General features: G+C 37.9%; 1 protein-coding gene across 2 annotated transcripts; it reads right to left on the bottom strand.

The window, feature by feature from the left end:
* Positions 1 to 1,055: 1,055 nt before the first annotated feature.
* Positions 1,056 to 24,853, bottom strand: osmr (oncostatin M receptor). 2 transcript variants are annotated; one of them, XM_048188712.1, is made up of 17 exons: positions 24,671 to 24,852; positions 24,392 to 24,537; positions 24,153 to 24,303; positions 17,077 to 17,343; positions 16,026 to 16,155; positions 15,124 to 15,278; positions 14,705 to 14,838; positions 14,104 to 14,254; positions 9,541 to 9,617; positions 9,108 to 9,312; positions 8,854 to 9,036; positions 7,659 to 7,757; positions 7,308 to 7,466; positions 6,222 to 6,377; positions 5,295 to 5,376; positions 5,153 to 5,216; positions 1,056 to 1,587 (listed from the first exon to the last, which is right to left on the bottom strand). In XM_048188712.1, exons 1-17 carry the CDS (start codon positions 24,744 to 24,746, stop codon positions 1,519 to 1,521), a joined length of 2,304 nt encoding a protein of 767 aa, XP_048044669.1. In that variant the 5' UTR covers positions 24,747 to 24,852; the 3' UTR covers positions 1,056 to 1,518. The 2 variants fall into 2 exon arrangements, with proteins under 2 accessions (XP_048044669.1, XP_048044668.1); XM_048188711.1 differs by lacking the exon at positions 1,056 to 1,587 and adding an exon at positions 1,641 to 2,382 and having other exon boundaries at positions 24,671 to 24,853.
* Between the last annotated feature and the right edge of the window lie 178 nt (positions 24,854 to 25,031).

The following is a 25,031-nucleotide window of genomic DNA, read 5'->3' as shown; positions in this document are numbered from 1 at the left end:
TCGTTTGAGTGCATTTTGAGTATGTGGAGGCATTTTACCTCTTCTGTAGTTCTGTAGGTGTATATTAGTACTAGATTATACCAATATCAGAAGACTTACTGTAGAATCATTGATTTCAAATGTAAAGCCAAGATGTTGGCAGAATGTACAGTATAGTCAAATGCACGTCGCCATGAAGCAGTATATTTTTTACCACAAATAATTTGGTAACATTAGTTCATGCATCATGAACAATGCATTTGAACAGCATTATTATATGCATTAAACAACATTTATTAATCCTGGTTAATTTCTACACACTACTGTGTAAAAGTTTGGGGTTAGAGAGTTTTTTTTTTAAAGATATGCTTTTATTCAGCAAGGATGCATTAAATTGATCAAAATTGACAGTAAAAGACATTTATAATGTTACAAAAGATTTCTGCTTGAAATACTGTTCTTTCTATTCATCATAGCACCCAAAAAATGTATCAAAAATATTAAGCACTACAACTGTTTTCAACATTGATAATAAGAAATGTTTCAAATCAGAATATCAGAATGATGTCTAACAGGTAGGAAATATACAGAAATTGAAGCTATCAAACAGTCTGTACTGCATAAATTCTAAATTAAATATAGATTAATCCTTATTAAAGCTACAAAACTTCTTTAGTCAAGAGCAGTGAGTAATTTTCTCTGTTATCTTTGTTCTTTGATTAACATTAAAGGGTTAGTTAACCCAAAAATGAATTAATTACCCTCATGTCGTTCAATACCTGTAAAACCTTCATTCATCTTCAGATCACAAATTAAGATATTTTTTGATGAAATCCAGTGGCTCAGTGAGGCCTCAATTGAGAGCAATGCCACTGAACCTCTCAAGATCCAGAAAGCTACTAAAGACATATTTAAAACAGGTCATGTGACTACAGTGGTTCAACCTCAATATTATAAAGCGACGAGAATACTTTTTGTGCGCCAAAAAAGCTCAATAATGACTTTGCAACAATATCTAGTGATGGCCGATTTCAAAACACTGCTTGATGAAGCTTCTGAGCTTTGCGAATCTTTTGTTTTGAATCGTAAAGGACTATTATAAATCGCAGTGTGCATCGGCTTAAGTCAGGATTAGGCCTTATTTCAATTAGGGTATTTAAGTAGCTTTTATATACATACCCTAGAAAAAAACATTACTGGTGAACATCTTAAGACAAAATAATGGCTCTGACATATTTTAAGATATGTCAGTGCAAGTTGCTTTCAGTTAAAACCGCTCAAACATGCATTTTAGTGAAACCGGGAGTAAATGTGCGAAATTTCATCGGATGCGGCAACGATCACGATATGACCGCAATCTACAGTATCTTTTTTATAAACATGAATTCAACATAAAGTAATGCATTCAAAATGTAAAAAATATACAACCTACTCAACATTAATGCAAAAATATCATTCTTTTAATTCAGCCAAGAGGTCATGCCGTGACGAATCGATCTTCTACTGGTCGCACGTCTTCACATGATGCGAATTCGCAGGTCAGAGTTCACCAAACTTGAACTTTTGAACGCAGCGAAATGCCAAACGAAAAGTGCAGTGTGACCGCACCTTTAAAATGGAAAAAATGACATGCGTTAACGTTGACAGCACTAGAAATAATATTTCACAATATTACTGTTTTTACTCTATTTCTATTTTCATGATGAGCATAAAGAGACATTCATTGTTAGTTCATAAAACATAATGCATTAAATAATGTTAACCTAATTCTAAAGTGTTACCCATAACACCAATTCTCTCTCACCCATTTTACACTTTTTGACCAGAAAGGTCTACCAAAACATGCAAAACAAAGTTAAAGTACCTTACAAAATCTCAAGGATCAAATATTGCAAAATGGCATTTCACAACACTTCTTGGCAGTAAAGGCTGTTTTGCAGAAGGAAGAGGGGCCCTGATGTCATGATCTTACTGAACATTTTTGTGATAAGATCAACAGTGCTGGCTTCCTTACTTTGGTGTGTATAAAATATCACATAAGTGAGTTTTCATGACTTATGTGGCAACAGAAGTGACATAATCACTTGAAAAGCCTGAGAACTCAGACTCTTGTTTTGTGGCTTTTGTCTCAGGGGTCTCCAGCACCTCTGAAGACACGTTTTGCTGCACAGAAGACATGTAAGTCAAGTTTGTGAGACCTGTGGCTGCACATATGTCTGCTGTGAGATGGCAGGATGGTGTTAGGAAAGAGGGCAGCGCGACTTTAGGGCTAACGAACGAACAACTCAGATCCTCTTCGCTCGCCAACCATGTTTTCTCTGCCGCGGTGGGTGGCATGTCTAAAATCTCGACGTCGCACCATGTGCAGTCCTCTATCCTCAGAGAATGGATCTTTTCACTCGCCTTGGGGAAAAAGAAGTCGAAAAAAATACTGGGTAAAAAATGTGGGTAAAACTTCATTGAACTAACAATGAACAGCAGCCTACTTCTAAAGCATTTTTTAGTCTTAATGTTAAGTTTTACATTTATTAATGTTTTTAAAATAAAAAGTTGTATTTGTTAACATTAGTTAATGCACTGTGAACTAACACGAACAATTGTACACTCTTAAAGTCCCCATCCAAATCAAAATGGAAGTTTTAATATGAATAGATAAGTCTTGCTGTTATCTATTCGGTTAAGTCTGACGTCATGCGGCAGCGCTTCCGGCTCCAAACGCTCTATCTCATACCACAAGAAAACAACAAACGGTGCTAAGATACACAAACAATGTGGTGTAATACTACCAAAGAATTATAATCATAACGCCTTTATCTCTATTCCAAAATTCCAGATGACCAGACAGCGATTCATCTTTTATAAATCGTTAAAATATTAATGTCTGTGACGCTGTGAGCACGGAGACTGTAAGTATTTTAAATGTTTAACTTTTTAAAATGTTAAATGTTTAATATGAATAAATAGCGCTGTCGACGTCATTCTCAAGTGAAACGAGTCGAGGCTTGGACCCAGAAACGGCGTTGCTTACGTCACGACTTAGCAAGCGGATAAGCTTCATTTACACGAAAACAGCATTTTGGGGGCTTGAAAACACAAACTTTTAAAATCGGGTTTCAAAGTGCGAGTTTTTGAAAACAATACTGTTATTGTCTCCGTGTAAACTACAAAAATACCAATCTCTGAAAACAGTGACGTCATGCGCATAAGTATTATATATTATATTAGAGTATTATGTATTCGGTCTATAGGTGACATCGCCACAAACTGGCCTGGCAGCAGAATGCAGCGTTTTTAATCATTTTCTTGTTGTCCATATGTGAAAAATGCAAAGGAAAAAGTTTTTTTGCATTCAAAAGTACATTGTTGTCGTGTAAACGAAACCCTTTTTCAAAGGTTTGCATTTTTAGGCCCCCAAAACTCAAAAAAGTTTTCTATTTAAAGTTAAAAAAACAATTTTATGTAAACGGCCCCTTAGTGTGAACGCCATTTTAAAAAGCTATAGAACCTTTTTCCACTATAAAGAATCTTTTATGGAATGGGAAGATTCTTCATGGAATCATCAATGGCAATAAAGCAAAGCTTAAACTAACACCGACAAAGATTATTAAATGCTGTAAAAAATATATTGCTCTCTGTTAGTTCATGTTAACATATGAGACCTTATTGTAAAGTGTTACCTAAATTAGAGATATTTAGGCTACTTTTTTGTATTGAATAATCTATTTTTTCTCTTAATTGGTCCACCATCTTGGATGATTTTCACACTTTTGTGAGTAAAAGGGCTCAACTAGAACATCACTTTGATCTGTTATGTAACCTGGTTATAAAAACAGCTTAACTAGTCTAAGATGGCTTGCTTGGTTTAAAAAAAAACAAAAAACAAAAAAAACATCTACACTGCGTTCCACATTATTATGCAAGTGACATATCAGTAAGATTTCAGTACAATAAACATTCAGATTTTAGTTTTTCTAAGAAAATGTTTGTTTGTTTATTTATCCATGTCTTTTTAGATAACTGGTATCAATCTCAGAATAAAAAATAATTTGCCAGGTCTGTGGAAACCCTACTTAGAGGTTGTTCCACATTATTAAGCAAGTCATAGTTCTCATGCAATATGAGGAGGAAGAAAGATCTTTCTGAAGATGAAAAGCATGAAATGGTGCAATGTAGTGCAAAAGGCATGAAAACAACTAATATTGTGTGAAACTGAATGGAGATTATCAAATTATCATAAGATTTGTGAGTGATTTAGAGCACAGCAGAACTCGGTCAGATAAAGGCTTATTGAGGAAAGTTCCTGTCAAAAAACTTAATTGCATTAAAAGGGCAGCTATAAAAAAGCCAGTGTTGAGCAGCAAACAGGTATTTGAAGCTGCAGGTGTCTCTGGAGTCTCAAGAAGCTCTCCATGCAGGCTGGCAGTTGTGCGTAAAGATGCATTTCAGCCACCCCAAACCAAACCTCACAAAGAGAAACATTTACAGTGGGTGTAGAAATACATGAAGACTCATTTTTAAATCGTTTTATTCACTGACTAATGCCATACTACAATGGATGGTCTAATGGATGCTTTTTTATAGCTGCCCTTTTAATACAATTAATTTTTTTAATTGTATTTAAATTTTTCTTTCATTAATAAGCTGTTAATAAGTTATCTGACCGAGTTCTGCTGTGCTCTAAATCACTCACAAATCTTATGATAATTTGATAATCTCCATTCAGTTTTCACACAATATTAGTTGTTTTCATGCCTTTTGCACAACTTTGCACCATTTCATGCTTTTCGTCTTCAGAAAGATCTTTCTTCCTCCCCATATTGCATGAGAACTGTGACTTGCTTAATATGGAACAACCTCTAAGTAGGGTTTCCATAGACCTGGCAAATAATTTTTTTTCTGAGATTGATACCAGTTATCTAAAAAGACATGGATAAAGAAGCAAACAAACATTTTCTTATAAAAACTAAAATCTGAATGTTTATTGTACTGAAATCTTACTGATATGTCACTTGCATAATAATTTGGAATGCAGTGTAAAACCAGCCAAAAAACAAACATGGCCAGGCTAAGATACCATAAAAGACCATCAAACTAACTTGGGCTGGTTTATGCTGTCAAAATGAATAGAGGCATTGCAGTTACAGTATTGTACAGCATCAATGTAATTAATTACTTCATAAAGATCTTCATCCAGGTCCAGTGCTTTTATGTGCAGAAAGCCGAACGGAAACCTTAGCCTGGAAACGGTTAGAAAGAAGATCTCATCAGAATGTCACAGATACGAACTGCAGTCCATCATCATTTATAAGACTTACATGCTTCTGTGCAACCACAGGCAAACGCAACAACCAACCAAAACCAGGAGAGGAATCGAAATCTTGGCCATCAGCAGGTAATCTGTGGAGAGAATTGTTATCTCCTATTATAGTTCAACATTATAATGGCCTGTCCACACAAAATAGAAATCATTTCTATGGAGCTATTTACACTTCAAAAGTTAAAGTAATTTTGTAACTTTGCTTTTGTATAACATTTGTCAAATATTGAATTAATATTGAGTCAGATTAGGTGTTTACTTTTATTCTTAGCATTAGAAAGATGTTATCAGCATCCTGTGCTTTTCTGTCTTCTCTATAAGCAGAAGGCAGATTTTACAATAGATTTCTATTTCAAATAAATGCTGTTCTTTTGAACTTTCTATTCATCAAAGAATCCTGAAAAAAAAAAATGTTTCACAAAAATATGAATCAGCTCAACTGTTTTTAACATTGATAATAATCAGAAATGTTTCTTGAGCAGCAAATCACCATATCAGAATGATTTCTGAAGGATCATGTGACACTGAAGACTGGAGTAATGATGCTGAAAATTCAGCTTTAAATCACAGGAATAAATTACATTTTAAAATATATTAAAATAGAAATCAGTTGTTTTAAATTGGAATAATATTTCACAATATTATTGTTTTCACTGTATTTTGTATCAACTAAATGCAGCCTTGGTGAGCAGAAACAACTTCCTTCAAAAAACTGTCCAAACTTTTGAACAGCAGTGTACATTTTTTTTTAAAGTTATATAAATTAAAATGAGTATATTTATAAATCAACATGAACCTAAATGCTGTAAAAATATTACAGCATCAAGATATATTAATATCTTCTTTTATGTTCCACAGAAGAAAGTAACTATTTCTGTTAGTGTGAATGTGATCTTCTAGCGTTTGAATCAGGATCTGGACTCACAGTTCTTTCTGGTTCTGAAGGTGGCGGTGGTCTCCGGTCCACAGCCTGCGTTCGTACATGCTGCCAGGTGAAATGTGTACGGCTGGTCCTCCTTGAGACCGCTGACTGTGAAAGACTTGCTGTGAGGATCGTCCAAGAAATGTTTTTTGAAGGAAACTGCCAGAACAAACAGGATGGATGCATGTGATTTACTACAGTGGCGAGGGGAGTGTAACGAACAGGTAATGCAAGAATAAAATTTAATTCATCATGCTATTCATTTAAAAAAGTAGCTGTTTAATCCTATAAAGCATTCTCTAAATTATTAACATGATCAAAACTTTGCTGAAAAACCTGTTATACAATCATCTGATTGATAGTTTAGAGTTTTTAAGCAAGTAAAATGCCTTTTAGTATAATTGTAAGAACAGGTCGTGTGTTCACGTGTCTTTTTACTGTGAAATCATTACTGATTTTGTATAAAATAGTTGTAAAAATAACTTATATTATTAATAATATTTCAAGATAAACATTTTTTGAACTGAAGCAACATGATTATCCATACATCATTTTTTAGAAATGTCATGTTAAAACGTGAATATCAAATATGATCCATCAGGCTTTTGAGGAACATTTATTTATTCATCTCTTAATCATCACTGAGCTTTGAACATAAAACCTACCATTTAAATATCATCTTACTCAGACATATTATTGGGAGATATAGAGTGACAACTGATATTTATATGCATTTTATGCAAGTTATCTGCTATACTGTTATAAGGATCTCATTGATTTACATTACAAGCTATCAGAATTTCATTTTACCTTTTGTCCATATAAATATCAGCAAATGCACCAAATATTTTTGCTCAGTGTTTTTTTTCCTCCTCGAGTTAGAGCTCCATATTCTCACTATCTCACTAAAGCCTGATGTGTCAAATTTGATACAAAACAAAAAACAGATATACAATCTCTTGTTTTTTAGATTTTGTCTAAAATTTCATAAAAAATAAAAATTAAAAAAATTTCTTGTCCGGTTTTACATGTTACAGAAACTTTATTGGATATATTTTCATTCTGATTTAAGGGCAACGTAACACTTACTGAGATCGGAGCCGGCCTCTGAATCTTCTTGTACCTTAATCACATATCTTGTGATGAATCCAGCGTGGCTCGGATCCTCCTCATTGAAACTCCATTTCAGGTTTACAGATGACCAAGTTATGTTTGGGTTAGAGTCCAGTGTAGGGTACTGCGTGGGCTCTTCAGAACACAAAAATACTATTTATTTGTTATATTGCACAATGCAGATGTGAAAATGGTTGATTTCCAAATTTCTCAAATTGAAGATGTCATTTTGATGCAATATAGCACCTACTGTACAGTATAAGCACCTGTTTTTTGCTCTACATTAATGTCCTATAGATATATTGCAGGTAAAGTGTGCACTCTTACCCTGTTCTTTTAAGTATCCGATCTGTTTCTCATGAGGTCGGTGTCCCTCGGCGTTACATTTGTAGACTGTAAATGTGTATTGAACTCCTGCTGTAAATTCTGTATAAAAAAAAAAAAAAGGAATAAGAGTTTTTACATTGATTTTAAACAATTCAACATTTCTACATTTCTAAAGATGACTCAAAATGATTTAAAATAAGACAAAACAAGCATAAAAATAAACAACTAAAAATCAAAAACTGTATTCACCTCCTCAACAACTGTTTGTTTGTCGTTCTTGTAGAACCAGGATATACGGGATAGCCTAATTTCAAAAGTGTGATTTCTAGAACTGGCACAGTCATGTAAATGAATCAAATCTTAAAAATCCATGGGCATTCTTATATCTACACTGTAAAAAATATAGTAGCAACATTTTGGTTTTACAGATTGAACTTAACAACAGTATACTGTATATATTCCATTACCTGATATAATGTTAATATTCAGTACCAATATACATGTTACATATACCTGCAACATTTCAGCCATAAATTAATTATAAATGGTAGCTAGATTATGTTCATTACCCGTCTATCAATTATGTTGTTTATGCAGAAATATAATTAGATAATGATTTGTTTTTTAATAATTTGAATAAGCTTTTATGTTTATATTTTCAGTTTTCATTACACTTTAGTTTTAGTTCTTTTGTCATTTTTATTAGTTCTTTTTAATATTTCAATTTTATCTTTGTTTTTATTTCAGTATTAATCATTTTTGTGCTTCAACTTAAACTTGGCAAGGCCAATAATGTTAATATACCAGCCAACAGAAGTGCTAAAATCTGTTTTGCACCTTTATAATATACTGACAACCACCAAAAAACACAATCAAAGCTCATTAATTATAATCATTTGTAAATTGTTTTTAACCATATATACAGTAGTAAGTGAACTTACCGTCAACGCTAACATTTTTACAGTCTTTTACCATTAAAATCATTATAATTTTTTTATAGTGTAGTTTTCGGCTAGGAATTGTGTGTAAAACATTTCAAAAACGCAAAAGCATAATTATGAAAAAACATAAAATGCTGCCTAGGCTCACTATGTTTTAGAACGGAGCTTTTATATACAGTAATACTGTCACATATCTAGAAACATATTAACTGTACTATTTTATTTTGATGTTACTTGTATGTACAGCTTTATACCTGGGTTCAGGTTTAAGGAGGTCTGATTAGCTGGGACTTTTCTCCACTCCAAGTTGCAGGGGGGCGCACTACCCAGCATGCACCACTCTACGATGTAATCACATGTGGCGGCAGAGTCCCTCGTCCAGGTGAGCTGAAATCCCTTTTCATTCCCTTTAATCCTCTTCTTCTTCAGTATTTCCGCTGCAGTAACACCAGACAGTTATCTCATGTTATACAGAAGTGCCTTTAACATTGAGCATTAAGGTTGTCACCTGTGTATGCTGAAGGAATAGTGATGTGGGATGGTATGGATAAGCCAGACTGAGTGACGGCCCTCACGGTGACGTCACACTTATGGATATCTAAGGGTAGTTCCACATTCGTCTGCGTGACATTCATGCACACGCTCCTCTGTGGATTGCTGTTGCTCACACACACTTCATAGACTTCAATATATGACTTTGCGTCACTGCTGACCTGAGGAAGAATGAACTGTGTTAACACAGATTGCTTGTATGAATATTTTTTTACAGCGCAAAAAAAAAAAAAAAAATCTGATATATTTTTAAATACATTTCAAAACTATATTGCTAATATAGCTGCAATGCACTTCAGCCAATAACAATAACTGTACCAAACATGATATAAAGTACCATGCATGGTGAAAATTATTAACTCTGAATAATGTTGAATATGTAAACGTACATTTTTCCACACAAGTGTGACGGTGCGATTGGGAACGTCCCTGATTCGTCTCCACAAATCCACGGTCACTAGAAGCTCTGCAGAACAAAATAACATACATTTTTGCATTTTCTCGCTTTGCAGAATTCACTGCCACAGTGCTATGGTGTTGTGAGGGGTTGCTACAGCATTGCTATTCGGTTGTTAAGGTGTTCTTAGTGTTTTTAGTGTGTTGCTGTGCATTTTAAGGCATTAAATGATGTTATTGTGAGGGATCATTGATGTCTGTACCACAAACAGTGTGGGGTGAATTATGTGCCAAATATCTAAGTATTACATTTTTGAAAAATGTCTAACCTTCGGTGCGAGCAATAGAAATAGTCAAGCATATACAGTATTACTTAGATCAAGGTTTTTCAAATAAAACTTTCTGATAAACCCCCAAATATGATGATTTTCTTGCAAAAGAGTTTATTTAAAAAAATCTGTGCTTCCTGAAACAGTCATGAACGCGCATTTAAAATCATTCTTGTCGGTTATTGGCTGGAGCATGTTTATTATGTTTTGTGGTCCAGGCTGCACCAGTTTGTTTTTGTTGCCGTTTTCGGAGCTTGTGGCGACTACAGAGACCGCGTTTTTTTACAGTGTGTTCAGGGGACAGGCAGCTAGCAGATAGTGAGGAGATGTTTGCTGTATGTGACAAAAAATGTTTTGGCCTAAAAACGCGTGACATCACCTTAGAGTTACTGGGGAGCTAAACCATTTAGTGCTTGAAAGTAAGTAGCAAGATTTTAAAATCTATACGATGTTTAACAGGAAGCCAATGCAGTGTTGACAGAACTGGGCTAATGGTCATACTTCCTAGTTCTAGTAAAAACTCTAGCTGCTGGTTTTTGGACCAGCTGGAGTTTAACAGGCGAGTAGAACAACCACCCAGTAGAGCATTACAGTAATCTAGCCTTGAAGTCATGAATGCATGAACTAACTGTTCTGCATATGTTGTAGTTTAGATATATTTTTCAGATGGAAGAATGCAGTTTTATAGATGCTAGTAACATGGCCTTCAAATGAAAGATTGGTATCAAAGAGCACACCCAGGTTCCTAACTGACGACGAAGACTTCACAGAGCAGCCATCAAGTGTTAGACAGTATTCTAGGTTATTACATGAAGATGTTTTTGGTCCAAAAATTAGAACCTCTGTTTTTTCTGAATTTAGTATTACTGGTCATCCAATTTTTTATATCAGCTATGCATTCGGTTAATTTTGTGAATTGGTAGGTTTCGTCAGGGCGCGAAGAAATATAGAGCTGAGTATCATCAGCGTAACAGTGAAAACGAACGGCATGCTTCATAATGATATCTCCCAAGGGTAGCATGTGAAGTGAAGTGACATGTGGCCAAGTATGGTGACCCATACTCGGAATTTGTGCTCTGCATTTAACCCATCCAAGTGCACACACACAGCAGTGAACACACACCCGGAGCAGTGAGCAGCCATTGCTGCGGCGCCCGGGGAGCAGTTGGGGGTACGGTGCCTTGCTCAAGGGTCTCACCTCAGTCGTGGTATTGAGGGTGGAGAGAGCGCTGGATATACACTCCCCTCACTGTCAATCCCTGCCGGACCTGAGACTCGAACGCATGACCTTTGGGTTACAAGTCCGACTCTCTATCCATTAGGCCACGACTGCCCCGAGAGTGAAGTACAGAGTACAGAGTGAAAAGCAACAGTCCTAGTACTAAGCCTTGCAGTACTCCATACTGAACTTGTGATCGATATGACCTCTCTTCGTTTACCGCTACAAACTGATAACGGTCAGATAAGTATGATTTAAACCATGACTATGCAATTCCACTAATGCCAACATAATGTTCAAGTCTATTCAAAAGAATATTGTGGTTGAAAGTGTCAAAAGCAGCACTGAGATCCAGTAACACTAATAGAGAGATACAACCACGATCTGATGATAAGAGCAGATCATTAGAAACTCTAATGAGAGCAGTCTTAGTATGGTACGGTCTAAATCCTCACAGATACCTTTTTTTTTTTCTAAAAAGGAACATAGTTGTGATGAAACTGCCTTTTCTAGTATTTTTGACAGAAAAGGTAGATTCGAGATCGGCCTGTAATTGACTAATTCTCTAGGATCAAGTTGTGGTTTTTTAATAAGAGGTTTAATAACAGCCAGCTTAAAAGTTTTCGGTATGTATCCTAGTGATAAAGATGAACTAATGATATTAAGAAGAGGATCTATGACCTCTGGAAGCATCTCTTTCAATAGCTTAGTCGGCATATAATACAAACATCTGTTTTCTTCCAAGTTATCTTTTAAATTTTTTCAATATACAAAAGCTATCACTTGTTTTTCTATTGTTTATACACGTTTTCCTCTTATTTAAACAACTATTATTCTTATCAATCACTTGATGTCCTTTCAATATATTTGCATTTGTTTTTTTTTCTTCTTTTTAAGCTATTATTCTTCTTATAAATTGGAAAAGGTACACTTTATTTTGAAAAGTTTGAAGCAGGATGTGGCTGATAATCAACAGTGAATATATGTATATCAGGCATAACATTATGACCACCTTCCTAATATTGTGTTTGTCCCCCTTTGCTGCCAAATCAGCCCTGATCCTAGACCCCTGAAGGGTGTGCTGTGGTCTGTGGCACTAAGATGTTAGCAGCAGATTTTTTAAGTCCTGTAAGTTGCAAGGTGGAGCCTCCATGGATCTGACTTTTTTGTTCAGCACAGACACTCATTGGAATTTGGAGGCCAAGTAAACACCTCAGACTCGTCGTTGTGCTTCTCAAACCATTCCTGAACCATTTTTGCTTTGTGGCAGGAAACATTATCCTGCTGAAAGAGGCCACAGCCACCAGGGAATACTGTTTAAATGAAAGGGTGTACATGGTCTGCAACAATGCTTAGGTGGTACGTGTCAAAATAACATCCACATGGATGGCAGGGCCCAAGATTTCCCAGCAGAACATTGAGCTTGCCTAAGCGCACCCGGCCATCCACGCGATGTAAAAGAAAATGTGATTCTTCAGACCAGGCCACCTTCTTCCATTGCTCCGTGGTCCAGATCTGATGCTCACATAACCACCCTGACTGATCTGCAGCTATGCAGCCCCATATGCAACAAACTGTGATGCACTGCGTATTCTGACACCTTTCTATCAGAACCAGCATTAACTTCTACAGTAGCTCGTCTGTTGGATCGGACCACACGGGCCAGCCTTCGCTCCCCACGTGCATCAATGAGCCTTGGCCGCCCATGACCCTGACGCCGGTTCACCACTGTTCCTTCCTTGGAGCACTTTTGATAGATACACCCCACAAGAGCTGCAGTTTTGGAGATGCTCTGACCCAGTCATCACAATTTGGCCCTTGTCAAACTCGCTCAAATCCAAATCCCCATTTCTCCTGCTTCTAACACATTAACTTTGAGGACAAAATGTTCACTTGCTGCCTAATATATCTCACCCACTAACAGGTGCCGTGATGAAGAGATAATCAGTGTTATTCACTTCACCTGTCATGTTTTGCCCACATATACAGTACAGTCCAAAAGTTTGGAACCACTAAGATTTTTAATGTTTTTAAAAGAAGTTTTGTCTGCTCACCAAGGCTACATTTATTTAATTAAAAATACAGTAAAAACAGTAATATTGTGAAATATTATTACAATTTAAAATAACTGTTTTCTATTTGAATATATTTCACAAAGTAATTTATTCCTGTGATGCAAAGCTGAATTTTCAGCATCATTACTCCAGTCTTCAGTGTCACATGATCCTTCAGAAATCATTCTAGTATGCTGATCTGCTGCTCAAGAAACATTTAATGTGTACAATTGTACAAAATATTTGTGTACAATATTTTTTTTCAGGATTATTTGATGAATAGAAAGTTCAAAAGAACAGTGTTTATCTGAAATCTAATCTTTTGTAACATTATAAATGTCTTCATTTCTTTAATTTCTTTTCAAAAAAATAAAAATAAAAATTCTTACTGACCCCAAACTTTTGAACGGTAGTGTATAATGCTACAGAAGCTTTGTATTTCAGATAAATGCTGTTCTTTTGAACTTTCTATTCATCAAGGAATCCTGAAAAAAAAAAGTACACAACTGTTTTCAACATTGAAAATAATCATAAATGTTTATTGAGCAGCAAATCAGCATATTAGAATGATTTCTGAAGGATCATGTGACACTGAAGACTGGAGTAATGATGCTGAAAATTCAGCTTTGCATCACAGGAATAAATTACTTTGTCAAATATATTTAAATAGTACACAGTTATTTTAAATTGTAATAATATTTCACAATATTACAGTTTTTTACTGTATTTTTAATTAAATAAATGTAGCCTTGGTGAGCAGACGAAACTTCTTTTAAAAACATTAAAAATCTTAGTGGTTCCAAACTTTTGGACTGTACTGTATATATATATATATATATATATATATATATATATATATATATATATATATATATATATATATATATATATGTATGAAATTTTCCGTGGACCTCAGTGCGAAACAATATATTATTTATGATCATTTTTCCTTACTTGTGTTGAATTGCCTTTGTGGTGTCCATTGGCCCCAGGCATTCCCCTGTACTGCACAGCGCCCCCTAGTGGAGTACTGCGTGCTGGGCTTCAGATGCTGTAGTCTAAATGTGTAATGCTGCATTGAGTCAGATCCATCCTTATCTAATTCCTGTAAGACAACAACAACACGCACGTTCTCAAACACAGGACATGCCTCAGCATTTCTGATAAGTTCATTTAGTTTATCTGATGTGGCGAGTGTTTTCATGAGAGATTAATAGAGCTTGTGAAACTTATTCTAGTCTTATTTCAGAGGCCACAACATTATTTGGAAACATGAAACAAAAACATGTTGTGCAACTGGAAAAAACACTTTAAAGTGATAGTTCACCCAAAAATGTTGCACAATTCATATGGATTTCTTTCACGATCTCTTTTTGAATGTGTCAGAGTTTTGGGTGAATAGACAGAACTCTCTCAGATTTCATTAAAAATATCTTCATTTGTGTTCTTAAGATGAACGAAAGTCTTACGGTTTTTTTGGAACGACATGAGGGTGAGTAAATGATGATAGAATTTTCATTTTTTGGTGAACTGTCCCTTTAATGTGATGCATTACCTGTATTGTACCTCCTGGTTCAAGTTCAATCTGGCAAACCAAAAGAAGTCCTTTGAATGTCCCATTCAGCTGTAAGACCACCACTGAATCCAACACACCTGCAGTCACGTCAAGACGCTCAGGGACTGGAAAAACTAATGCGAGATTGAATGGTTAAGAAATTAGGAGTTCTCCCAAAATGTTTTCATTATTCCCTCTCAAAGCAATGCGAAATTCACTTCTTATAAGCTCACTCCCTCTGCAACCTGAGGTAAAGCATCTTGATCTAGAGTACAATGGTGATAGTTTTTAACTTACAACCTTTTGTTTTTCTAGCCCGGATCTTTAAGCTTGTTCACATCACTGAGCTACATGATCCCTCAGTGCTTCAAACTCTGCTGTATGAATTTTAGTCTTCACCTGAAATGGTCCATATTCACCTCTCTTTGTGATATTGAATATGTAGGTCTCGCTCTCTTGCCCCAAACTGTTTGTCACGAGTAAAGTGATGTTGTAGTTGATCTGCTGTGGGATGACTTCAAAACTGCAGGATGTAGGATTTGATTCAGTATTAAAGCTGACAGCCCCGGAGTCACTGAACACAAGGAGAAAATGCAGTTTTATTCAAATCGTAATCAGTCAAAACTAAAATAAGTGTGAATTTGGCCCTGGTGAACACAGTTAAAGGCATCAAAAATAATTTACTCACACTTGTGTCATTTCAAACCTGTATGACTTTCTTATGAATGCAAAAGAAGATTTTGATCTGTCCTTAAAATTAAAGTCAATGGGGATCAGTGTTGTCTGGACCTCAAACACTCTTCAAAATATGTTGAAGAAATGCATTCTTAAAAGTAAAGGTTCTTTATTGGCATCGATGGTTCCATTAAGAACTTTTAGCCTTCATAGAACTTTTCCATTGCAGAAAAGTTTCTTTATAGTGGAAAAATGTTCTTCACACTAAGAAAATAATGGTTCACTGAAAGAAAAAATGGTTCTTCAATGGCATCACTGCCAAAAAAATCCCTTTGAAACCTTCATTTGTAAGAGTACCAATGACATTTGGAATGACATGAGGGTGAGTTAATGATGTCAGAATTTCCATTTGTGGGTGCATTATCCCATTATGAACAGTGATTAATATTCATAAATAAATGTCTTGTAGTCTATTTTCTCTTTTCTGTCTTTTGCGTGTTCTTGTTTAAAGCCTTATTTGGCAGGTGTTTCAGTTACGTTTTGAAATATTATGCTACTGATTAATTTCCCCTGGAAATCACCAGATAACCTTGCAAGAACAGAGATAAAACACTGTGATCTTTAGTAGTGATAAAATCAGACTAACCTGATTAGTAATGTGTACTTCCTTCTCAGCGGAACCTGTAGGTCAGTATCTCTGCGTATTTTCCACGAGCAGTTGATGTTTCGCATGTCTTTGGTCTCACATCTGAAATCCTGAGGTTTATCAGGAGGAACTGAACAAGGTTTAGCAGAAATTAAAATCTAATCATAAATCTCCCATCATGCTTAGAAGAAAATGTTTCAGTTTGTAATGGATTACTGTTGCTTTTATTTTTGTATAGCGCTTTTCACAAAACATTGTTTCAAGGCAGTTTGTTTCAATGTTTCAGTTGTCTTCGGCCTTAAATATTTTTATATTTTATTTAGTGGAAAAATATTTCTTCCAAAAGTGTGCTTGTGCTGTCTTTCTTAAAAACCATTTGGTTTTATATTTTATTATCTAATGCAGTGATGTTCAGAAAGCATCATATCATATCACATTTCAAACTTGCAAAGGGGCCGAAGGACTTATATAATTATATATATATCTACAGTAATTTTTTATGGAGCCCCTAAAAGGACATGGTGATGAGTTGAAAATATGAGTTGGGAGGAAATTAGCTTCTTTGTTTTAAGCTTTTGCGTTCGCTCGCAAAATGTTTTGTTCCCCAGAGAAAGTTTCTTGGGGGAATGCAAAACATTTGTGAGAGAACATAAAAGCAAAAAAACAAAAAGTATAATATAATATTTTTTTTCATCTCATCATATTTTTTTTCTCATTCATTAAAACAATATAACTTAATTACAGTGCCAAAAATATATAATGAAAAAAAAATTAAACATTTCTTTTTTTTTTATTGAAAAACATGTTGGCAAGAGAACGCAAAAGCATTGACAAACAATTTTTCTTCTCTATGTCCCTTTAGGGGATCCGTAATATACTGAGGCGAATTAAGTAGTAATAAATAATATGACTAAGTAATAAATAATATAAAAACGTAATAAATCCTTTTAAAAAAAGTTAGGATCTACTAGCATATTTGTCATAATTACTGCCTATACTGTATATTGGGCCATTTGAAAATTGTGTTGGACAATTGAACTCAAGTACTCACAGGTGAAATAATTCAAAGCTGGATTGTTCTTCTTGCAGTAGAAGTTGACACCGTATAGATTTGTGGCTTTGATGTTTTCCACTCTAATGGCTTTGACCTGTGGGCTTATGTTGATGACATCTCTGTATTCAGTGTTGCTGAAGTACATAGAGGTGATGTTTGTCTCTTTGGGAAAAATGCAGCAGAACATCACCGTGGAGCCTTCCCGTAACACCTGTTCATCTGGGAACATCCTTGGCTCATTATTGTGGGCCAAGTTCGTCTCCCCTACAAGAAAATTAGTAAATATATAAATCAATATGTTTATAGAACCATCCAGCCACTCCACAAATTTAAACAATGATGTTTGCATGTTCAGAAATTGTCACCACAATGCTATGGCCATGTAATTTGTTGTCAAGGCATTGCTATGGTGTTTTTTTATTTACATTTTTACATTTGAGTTTCTGCATGAACTAATGAGGTTCATTCTAGTTTTACGCAGCACGTTTGAGCTTCAGCAAGAACCAATGAGGTTCATTCTCGTGTTACGCAGCACGTTTGAGTTTCCGCAAGAACTAATGAGGTTCATTCTCGTGTTATGCAGCACGTTTGAGCTTCCGCAAGAACCAGTGAGGTTCATTCTCGTGTTACGCAGCACGTTTGAGCTTCATCAAGAAACAATGAGGTTCATTCTCGTGTTACGCAGCACGTTTGAGCTTCCGCAAGAACCAGTGAGGTTCATTCTCGTGTTACGCAGTACGTTTGAGCTTCTGCAAGAACCAGTGAGGTTCATTCTCGTGTTACGCAGCACGTTTGAGCTACAGCAAGAACTAATGAGGTTCATTCTCGTGTTACGCAGCACGTTTGAGCTTCCGCAAGAACCAGTGAGGTTCATTCTCGTGTTACGCAGCACGTTTGAGCGTCCGCAAGAACCAATGAGGTTCATTCTCGTGTTACAGAGCACGTTTGAGCGTCCGCAAGAACCAATGAGGTTCATTCTCGTGTTACGCAGCACGTTTGAGCTTCCGCAAGAACCAGTGAGGTTCATTCTCATGTTTACCAGTACGTTTGAGCTTCATCATGAACCAATGAGGTTCATTCTCGTGTTATGCAGCACGTCTGAGCTTCCGTAAGAACCAATGAGGTTCATTCTCGTGTTACGCAGTACGTTTGAGCTTCCGCAAGAACCAGTGAGGTTCATTCTCGTGTTACGCAGCACGTTTGAGCTACAGCAAGAACTAATGAGGTTCATTCTCGTGTTACGCAGCACGTTTGAGCTTCCGCAAGAACCAGTGAGGTTCATTCTCGTGTTACAGAGCACGTTTGAGCGTCCGCAAGAACCAATGAGGTTCATTCTCGTGTTACGCAGCACGTTTGAGCTTCCGCAAGAACCAGTGAGGTTCATTCTCATGTTTACCAGCACGTTTGAGCTTCATCATGAACCAATGAGGTTCATTCTCGTGTTACGCAGTACGTTTGAGCTTCCGCAAGAACCAGTGAGGTTCATTCTCGTGTTACGCAGCACGTTTGAGCTACAGCAAGAACTAATGAGGTTCATTCTCGTGTTACGCAGCACGTTTGAGCTTCCGCAAGAACCAGTGAGGTTCATTCTCGTGTTACGCAGCACGTTTGAGCTTCCGCAAGAACCAGTGAGGTTCATTCTCGTGTTACGCAGCACGTTTGAGCTACAGCAAGAACTAATGAGGTTCATTCTCGTGTTACGCAGCACGTTTGAGCTTCAGCAAGAACCAGTGAGGTTCATTCTCGTGTTACGCAGCACGTTTGAGCTTCCGCAAGAACCAGTGAGGTTCATTCTCGTGTTACGCAGCACGTTTGAGCTTCCGCAAGAACCAGTGAGGTTCATTCTCGTGTTACGCAGCACGTTTGAGCTACAGCAAGAACTAATGAGGTTCATTCTCGTGTTACGCAGCACGTTTGAGCTTCCGCAAGAACCAGTGAGGTTCATTCTCATGTTACGCAGCACGTTTGAGCGTCCGCAAGAACCAATGAGGTTCATTCTCGTGTTACGCAGCACGTTTGAGCTTCCGCAAGAACCAGTGAGGTTCATTCTCGTGTTACGCAGCACGTTTGAGCATCCGCAAGAACCAGTGAGGTTCATTCTTGTGTTACGCAGCACGTTTGAGCTACAGCAAGAACTAATGAGGTTCATTCTCGTGTTACGCAGCACGTTTGAGCTTCAGCAAGAACCAATGAGGTTCATTCTCGTGTTACGCAGCACGTTTGAGCTTCAGCAAGAACCAATGAGGTTCATTCTCGTGTTACGCAGCACGTTTGAGCTACAGCAAGAACTAATGAGGTTCATTCTCGTGTTACGCAGTACGTTTGAGCTTCCGCAAGAACCAGTGAGGTTCATTCTCGTGTTACGCAGCACGTTTGAGCTACAGCAAGAACTAATGAGGTTCATTCTCGTGTTACGCAGCACGTTTGAGCTTCCGCAAGAACCAGTGAGGTTCATTCTCGTGTTACGCAGCACGTTTGAGCTTCCGCAAGAACCAGTGAGGTTCATTCTCGTGTTACGCAGCACGTTTGAGCTACAGCAAGAACTAATGAGGTTCATTCTCGTGTTACGCAGCACGTTTGAGCTTCCGCAAGAACCAGTGAGGTTCATTCTCGTGTTACGCAGCACGTTTGAGCTACAGCAAGAACTAATGAGGTTCATTCTCGTGTTACGCAGCACGTTTGAGCTTCCGCAAGAACCAGTGAGGTTCATTCTCGTGTTACGCAGCACGTTTGAGCTTCCGCAAGAACCAGTGAGGTTCATTCTCGTGTTACGCAGCACGTTTGAGCTTCATCAAGAACCAATGAGGTTCATTCTCGTGTTACGCAGCACTTTTGAGCTTCCGCAAGAACCAGTGAGGTTCATTCTCGTGTTACGCAGCACGTTTGAGCGTCCGCAAGAACCAATGAGGTTCATTCTCGTGTTACAGAGCACGTTTGAGCGTCCGCAAGAACCAATGAGGTTCATTCTCGTGTTACGCAGCACGTTTGAGCTTCCGCAAGAACCAGTGAGGTTCATTCTCATGTTTACCAGTACGTTTGAGCTTCATCATGAACCAATGAGGTTCATGCTCGTGTTATGCAGCACGTCTGAGCTTCCGTAAGAACCAATGAGGTTCATTCTCGTGTTATGCAGTACGTTTGAGCTTCCGCAAGAACCAGTGAGGTTCATTCTCGTGTTACGCAGCACGTTTGAGCTACAGCAAGAACTAATGAGGTTCATTCTCGTGTTACGCAGCACGTTTGAGCGTCCGCAAGAACCAATGAGGTTCATTCTCGTGTTACGCAGCACGTTTGAGCTTCCGCAAGAACCAGTGAGGTTCATTCTCATGTTTACCAGCACGTTTGAGCTTCATCATGAACCAATGAGGTTCATTCTCGTGTTACGCAGCACGTCTGAGCTTCCGTAAGAACCAATGAGGTTCATTCTCGTGTTACGCAGTACGTTTGAGCTTCCGCAAGAACCAGTGAGGTTCATTCTCGTGTTACGCAGCACGTTTGAGCTTCCGCAAGAACCAGTGAGGTTCATTCTCGTGTTACAGAGCACGTTTGAGCGTCCGCAAGAACCAATGAGGTTCATTCTCGTGTTACGCAGCACGTTTGAGCTTCTGCAAGAACCAGTGAGGTTCATTCTCATGTTTACCAGGACGTTTGAGCTTCATCATGAACCAATGAGGTTAATTCTCGTGTTACGCAGTACGTTTGAGCTTCCGCAAGAACCAATGAGGTTCATTCCCGTGTTACGCAGCACGTTTGAGCTACAGCAAGAACTAATGAGGTTCATTCTCGTGTTACGCAGCACGTTTGAGCTTCCGTAAGAACCAATGAGGTTCATTCTCGTGTTACGCAGCACGTTTGAGCTACAGCAAGAACTAATGAGGTTCATTCTCGTGTTACGCAGCACGTTTGAGCTTCCGCAAGAACCAGTGAGGTTCATTCTCGTGTTACGCAGCACGTTTGAGCTTCCGCAAGAACCAGTGAGGTTCATTCTCGTGTTACGCAGCACGTTTGAGCTACAGCAAGAACTAATGAGGTTCATTCTCGTGTTACGCAGCACGTTTGAGCTACAGCAAGAACTAATGAGGTTCATTCTCGTGTTACGCAGCACGTTTGAGCTTCCGCAAGAACCAGTGAGGTTCATTCTCGTGTTACGCAGCACGTTTGAGCGTCCGCAAGAACCAATGAGGTTCATTCTCGTGTTACGCAGCACGTTTGAGCTTCCGCAAGAACCAGTGAGGTTCATTCTCGTGTTACGCAGCACGTTTGAGCATCCGCAAGAACCAGTGAGGTTCATTCTCGTGTTACGCAGCACGTTTGAGCTACAGCAAGAACTAATGAGGTTCATTCTCGTGTTACGCAGCACGTTTGAGCTTCAGCAAGAACCAATGAGGTTCATTCTCGTGTTACGCAGCACGTTTGAGCTTCAGCAAGAACCAGTGAGGTTCATTCTCGTGTTACGCAGCACGTTTGAGCTACAGCAAGAACTAATGAGGTTCATTCTCGTGTTACGCAGCACGTTTGAGCTTCCGCAAGAACCAGTGAGGTTCATTCTCGTGTTACGCAGCACGTTTGAGCTTCCGCAAGAACCAGTGAGGTTTATTCTCGTGTTACGCAGCACGTTTGAGCTTCCGCAAGAACCAGTGAGGTTCATTCTCGTGTTACGCAGTACGTTTGAGCTTCCGCAAGAACCAGTGAGGTTCATTCTCGTGTTACGCAGCACGTTTGAGCTACAGCAAGAACTAATGAGGTTCATTCTCGTGTTACGCAGCACGTTTGAGCTTCCGCAAGAACCAGTGAGGTTCATTCTCGTGTTACGCAGCACGTTTGAGTGTCCGCAAGAACCAATGAGGTTCATTCTCGTGTTACGCAGCACGTTTGAGCTTCCGCAAGAACCAGTGAGGTTCAACCACGTTTGAGGTTCAGCAAGAACCAATGAGGTTCATTCTCGTGTTACGCAGCACGTTTGAGCTACAGCAAGAACTAATGAGGTTCATTCTCGTGTTACGCAGCACGTTTGAGCTACAGCAAGAACTAATGAGGTTCATTCTCGTGTTACGCAGCACGTTTGAGCTACAGCAAGAACTAATGAGGTTCATTCTTGTGTTAAGCAGCACGTTTGAGCTTCAGCAAGAACCAATGAGGTTCATTCTCATGTTGCGCAGCATGTTTGAGCTTCCGCAAGAACCAGTGAGGTTCATTCTCGTGTTACGCAGCACGTTTGAGGTTCAGCAAGAACCAATGAGGTTCATTCTCGTGTTACGCAGCACGTTTGAGCTACAGCAAGAACTAATGAGGTTCATTCTCGTGTTACGCAGCACGTTTGAGCTTCCGCAAGAACCAGTGAGGTTCATTCTCGTGTTACGCAGCACGTTTGAGCTTCCGCAAGAACCAGTGAGGTTTATTCTCGTGTTACGCAGCACGTTTGAGCTTCCGCAAGAACCAGTGAGGTTCATTCTCGTGTTACGCAGTACGTTTGAGCTTCCGCAAGAACCAGTGAGGTTCATTCTCGTGTTACGCAGCACGTTTGAGCTACAGCAAGAACTAATGAGGTTCATTCTCGTGTTACGCAGCACGTTTGAGCTTCCGCAAGAACCAGTGAGGTTCATTCTCGTGTTACGCAGCACGTTTGAGGTTCAGCAAGAACCAATGAGGTTCATTCTCGTGTTACGCAGCACGTTTGAGCTTCCGCAAGAACCAGTGAGGTTCATTCTCGTGTTACGCAGCACGTTTGAGCATCCGCAAGAACCAGTGAGGTTCATTCTCGTGTTACGCAGCACGTTTGAGCTACAGCAAGAACTAATGAGGTTCATTCTCGTGTTACGCAGCACGTTTGAGCTTCAGCAAGAACCAATGAGGTTCATTCTCGTGTTACGCAGCACGTTTGAGCTTCAGCAAGAACCAATGAGGTTCGCAGCACGTTTGAGGTTCAGCAAGAACCAATGAGGTTCATTCTTGTGTTACGCAGCACGTTTGAGCTTCCGGAAGAACGAATGAGGTTCGTTCTTGCATGTCAAGCAGGTTCGATTGAGATTCTGTTTATGTTCACTGATCAATGTATGTGAATAAAAGCCTAAATTAAATCTGTTAAAGCAATCGTGTCTTCAGAAAATTTGGACTAAACTGTTCAATTCATATTGATTAGTTTAACAATCTCTTTATGAACTTTTTGAAGCATCAAAGCGGTAGTTGCGTAACTGTCTATGGAGGGACAGAAAGCACTCCGATTTCATCAAAAACATCATCATCTGTGTTCCGAAGATGAACAAAAGTCTTCAAAAACGACATGAGGGTGAGTAAATGATGACAGAATTTTAATTTTTGGATGAACCATCCCTTTAACTTCCTCTTTTAACCCATGACTCTCAACTGTCACTGATGAGTGTGCACTTCTGAGAGCATGTTGGTCAACCAGCCTCAACAACTATACCAGACCAACTTAGTCCAGTAAACATCCACTTAAAACATTTGTGTACAATGATACTTTACAGAGAAAATGCCACAAGGAATAATCTCATAAATGTGAAAGGGCAGCAGAGGAAGATCAAATGCTTATATCATTTACTCACCCTCAAGATTATGAGTACACATGAATTAAATAAATAAAATAATGATGTGCACAGATAAATAATTCATGATAAATACTGTAATATTCCATAAAAAATAAGAATTTCCATTTTGATTTCATGGTGACCTTTATGTCAAAGAGCCTTCCAATATGATATATACTAATTTAATATAAACAGAAGAAATATATATAATTTATAAAAAATATATTTGTGTTTTCTACAGTTTGTGGAATAAAAATATGGATGGAATAAGAAATATATATACAGTGGGATCCAAATATCTCAGTCTTCTGGTTTGGTCTTGATGGTTTTTAGAATATGCAATTTCACTGAAAAGTTGAATAGAAAAATGAAATGAATGTGCGAATGTCTCAATATTTGGTTTGTGTCTCTTTTGCGTAATTGACAGCAGATCTTATATTTGCAATGTTGTCCTAGACTTTTTGACCCCACTACATTTTTATGGAGATCTTCTTGATCATGCACTTGAAATGAACTTTAAATGCCTACCATAGTTGGTTTTCCATAAACTCCAAGAGCTGGATGGTGAAGCATCAGAGATGAGTCTTATCCTGACAGAGTGATCTACACAGTTCAGCGGGAGCTGTGAGGTCCAAACCATTGTGTGAACTGTGTCCAGTGGTCCTCTGCTTACATTCATCTGTGAATAGATAGTAAACAATTAGTGCAAAACACAAAAAATCTGATCATAATGTGATAGGAGCTGAGGAATTATATGTTTCACGCACGCTGTCGACAATATCCATGTTTGTTGAGCGTCCAACTTGTATTTCATACGTTTGATATTTGTGTTCTTCTTTCTGATTCATAGTCCACGCCATCTCCAGTCTCCACATGTCCAAAGCCTGAAGTTTAATAATGTTCGGCACAGTATCTGTGGTAAAATTATTTATAGATATAGTAAACCTCTAGGAGAAATGCACTCATACATTACAAAAAAAGAACAGTGCGAAGTGTGATCAATGAATTTGAGTATTAAGCAAAACTGATCCTGATTTATATCTGACCTGAAGAAGAATTCCAGCCTTCAGCATTTTCAAACAGGATGAAAATTAAAAGCATCTTTGTCCAAAAGAAAATCATTTTTGTAGAACTCCTTCAGCATTCTGCTGTGTGATTCTGTCGAAGTGTAGGAGGTGTTATTAACCGTTAAAGTTCTCCTCCTACTGCTGCCTTCCGTTTGAGGTTAAAGAAATAATGCCACCAGACATAGATTTATTGCCTGCAGAGTCATGAAGTCAAGATGAAATATATGCTCTGGTGTTATTTTTAATTACATACAGGTTCAGAAATTGTAATGGAAGGTGGAGAAAGGTACACTGATGATAAAACATATATGTGTCATGCTTGTTATTCTAAAAATCATTA

The sequence above is a fragment of the Megalobrama amblycephala genome, linkage group LG4, assembly GCF_018812025.1.
Source record: "Megalobrama amblycephala isolate DHTTF-2021 linkage group LG4, ASM1881202v1, whole genome shotgun sequence".
Classification (NCBI taxonomy): domain Eukaryota; kingdom Metazoa; phylum Chordata; class Actinopteri; order Cypriniformes; family Xenocyprididae; genus Megalobrama; species Megalobrama amblycephala.
This window is presented reverse-complemented; position numbering and strand designations above follow the sequence as displayed.

Coding starts and splice junctions, on each gene's coding strand:
- osmr (XM_048188711.1), bottom strand. CDS start 24,746: ATGATTTTCTTTTGGACAAAGATGCTTTTAATTTTCATCCTGTTTGAA. Junction 9,618..14,103: donor ACAAAGGCAATTCAACACAA/GTAAGGAAAAAT, acceptor TTTGTTCTGCAG/AGCTTCTAGTGACCGTGGAT. Junction 5,377..6,221: donor CTTCAGAACCAGAAAGAACT/GTGAGTCCAGAT, acceptor TTCTCTCCACAG/ATTACCTGCTGATGGCCAAG.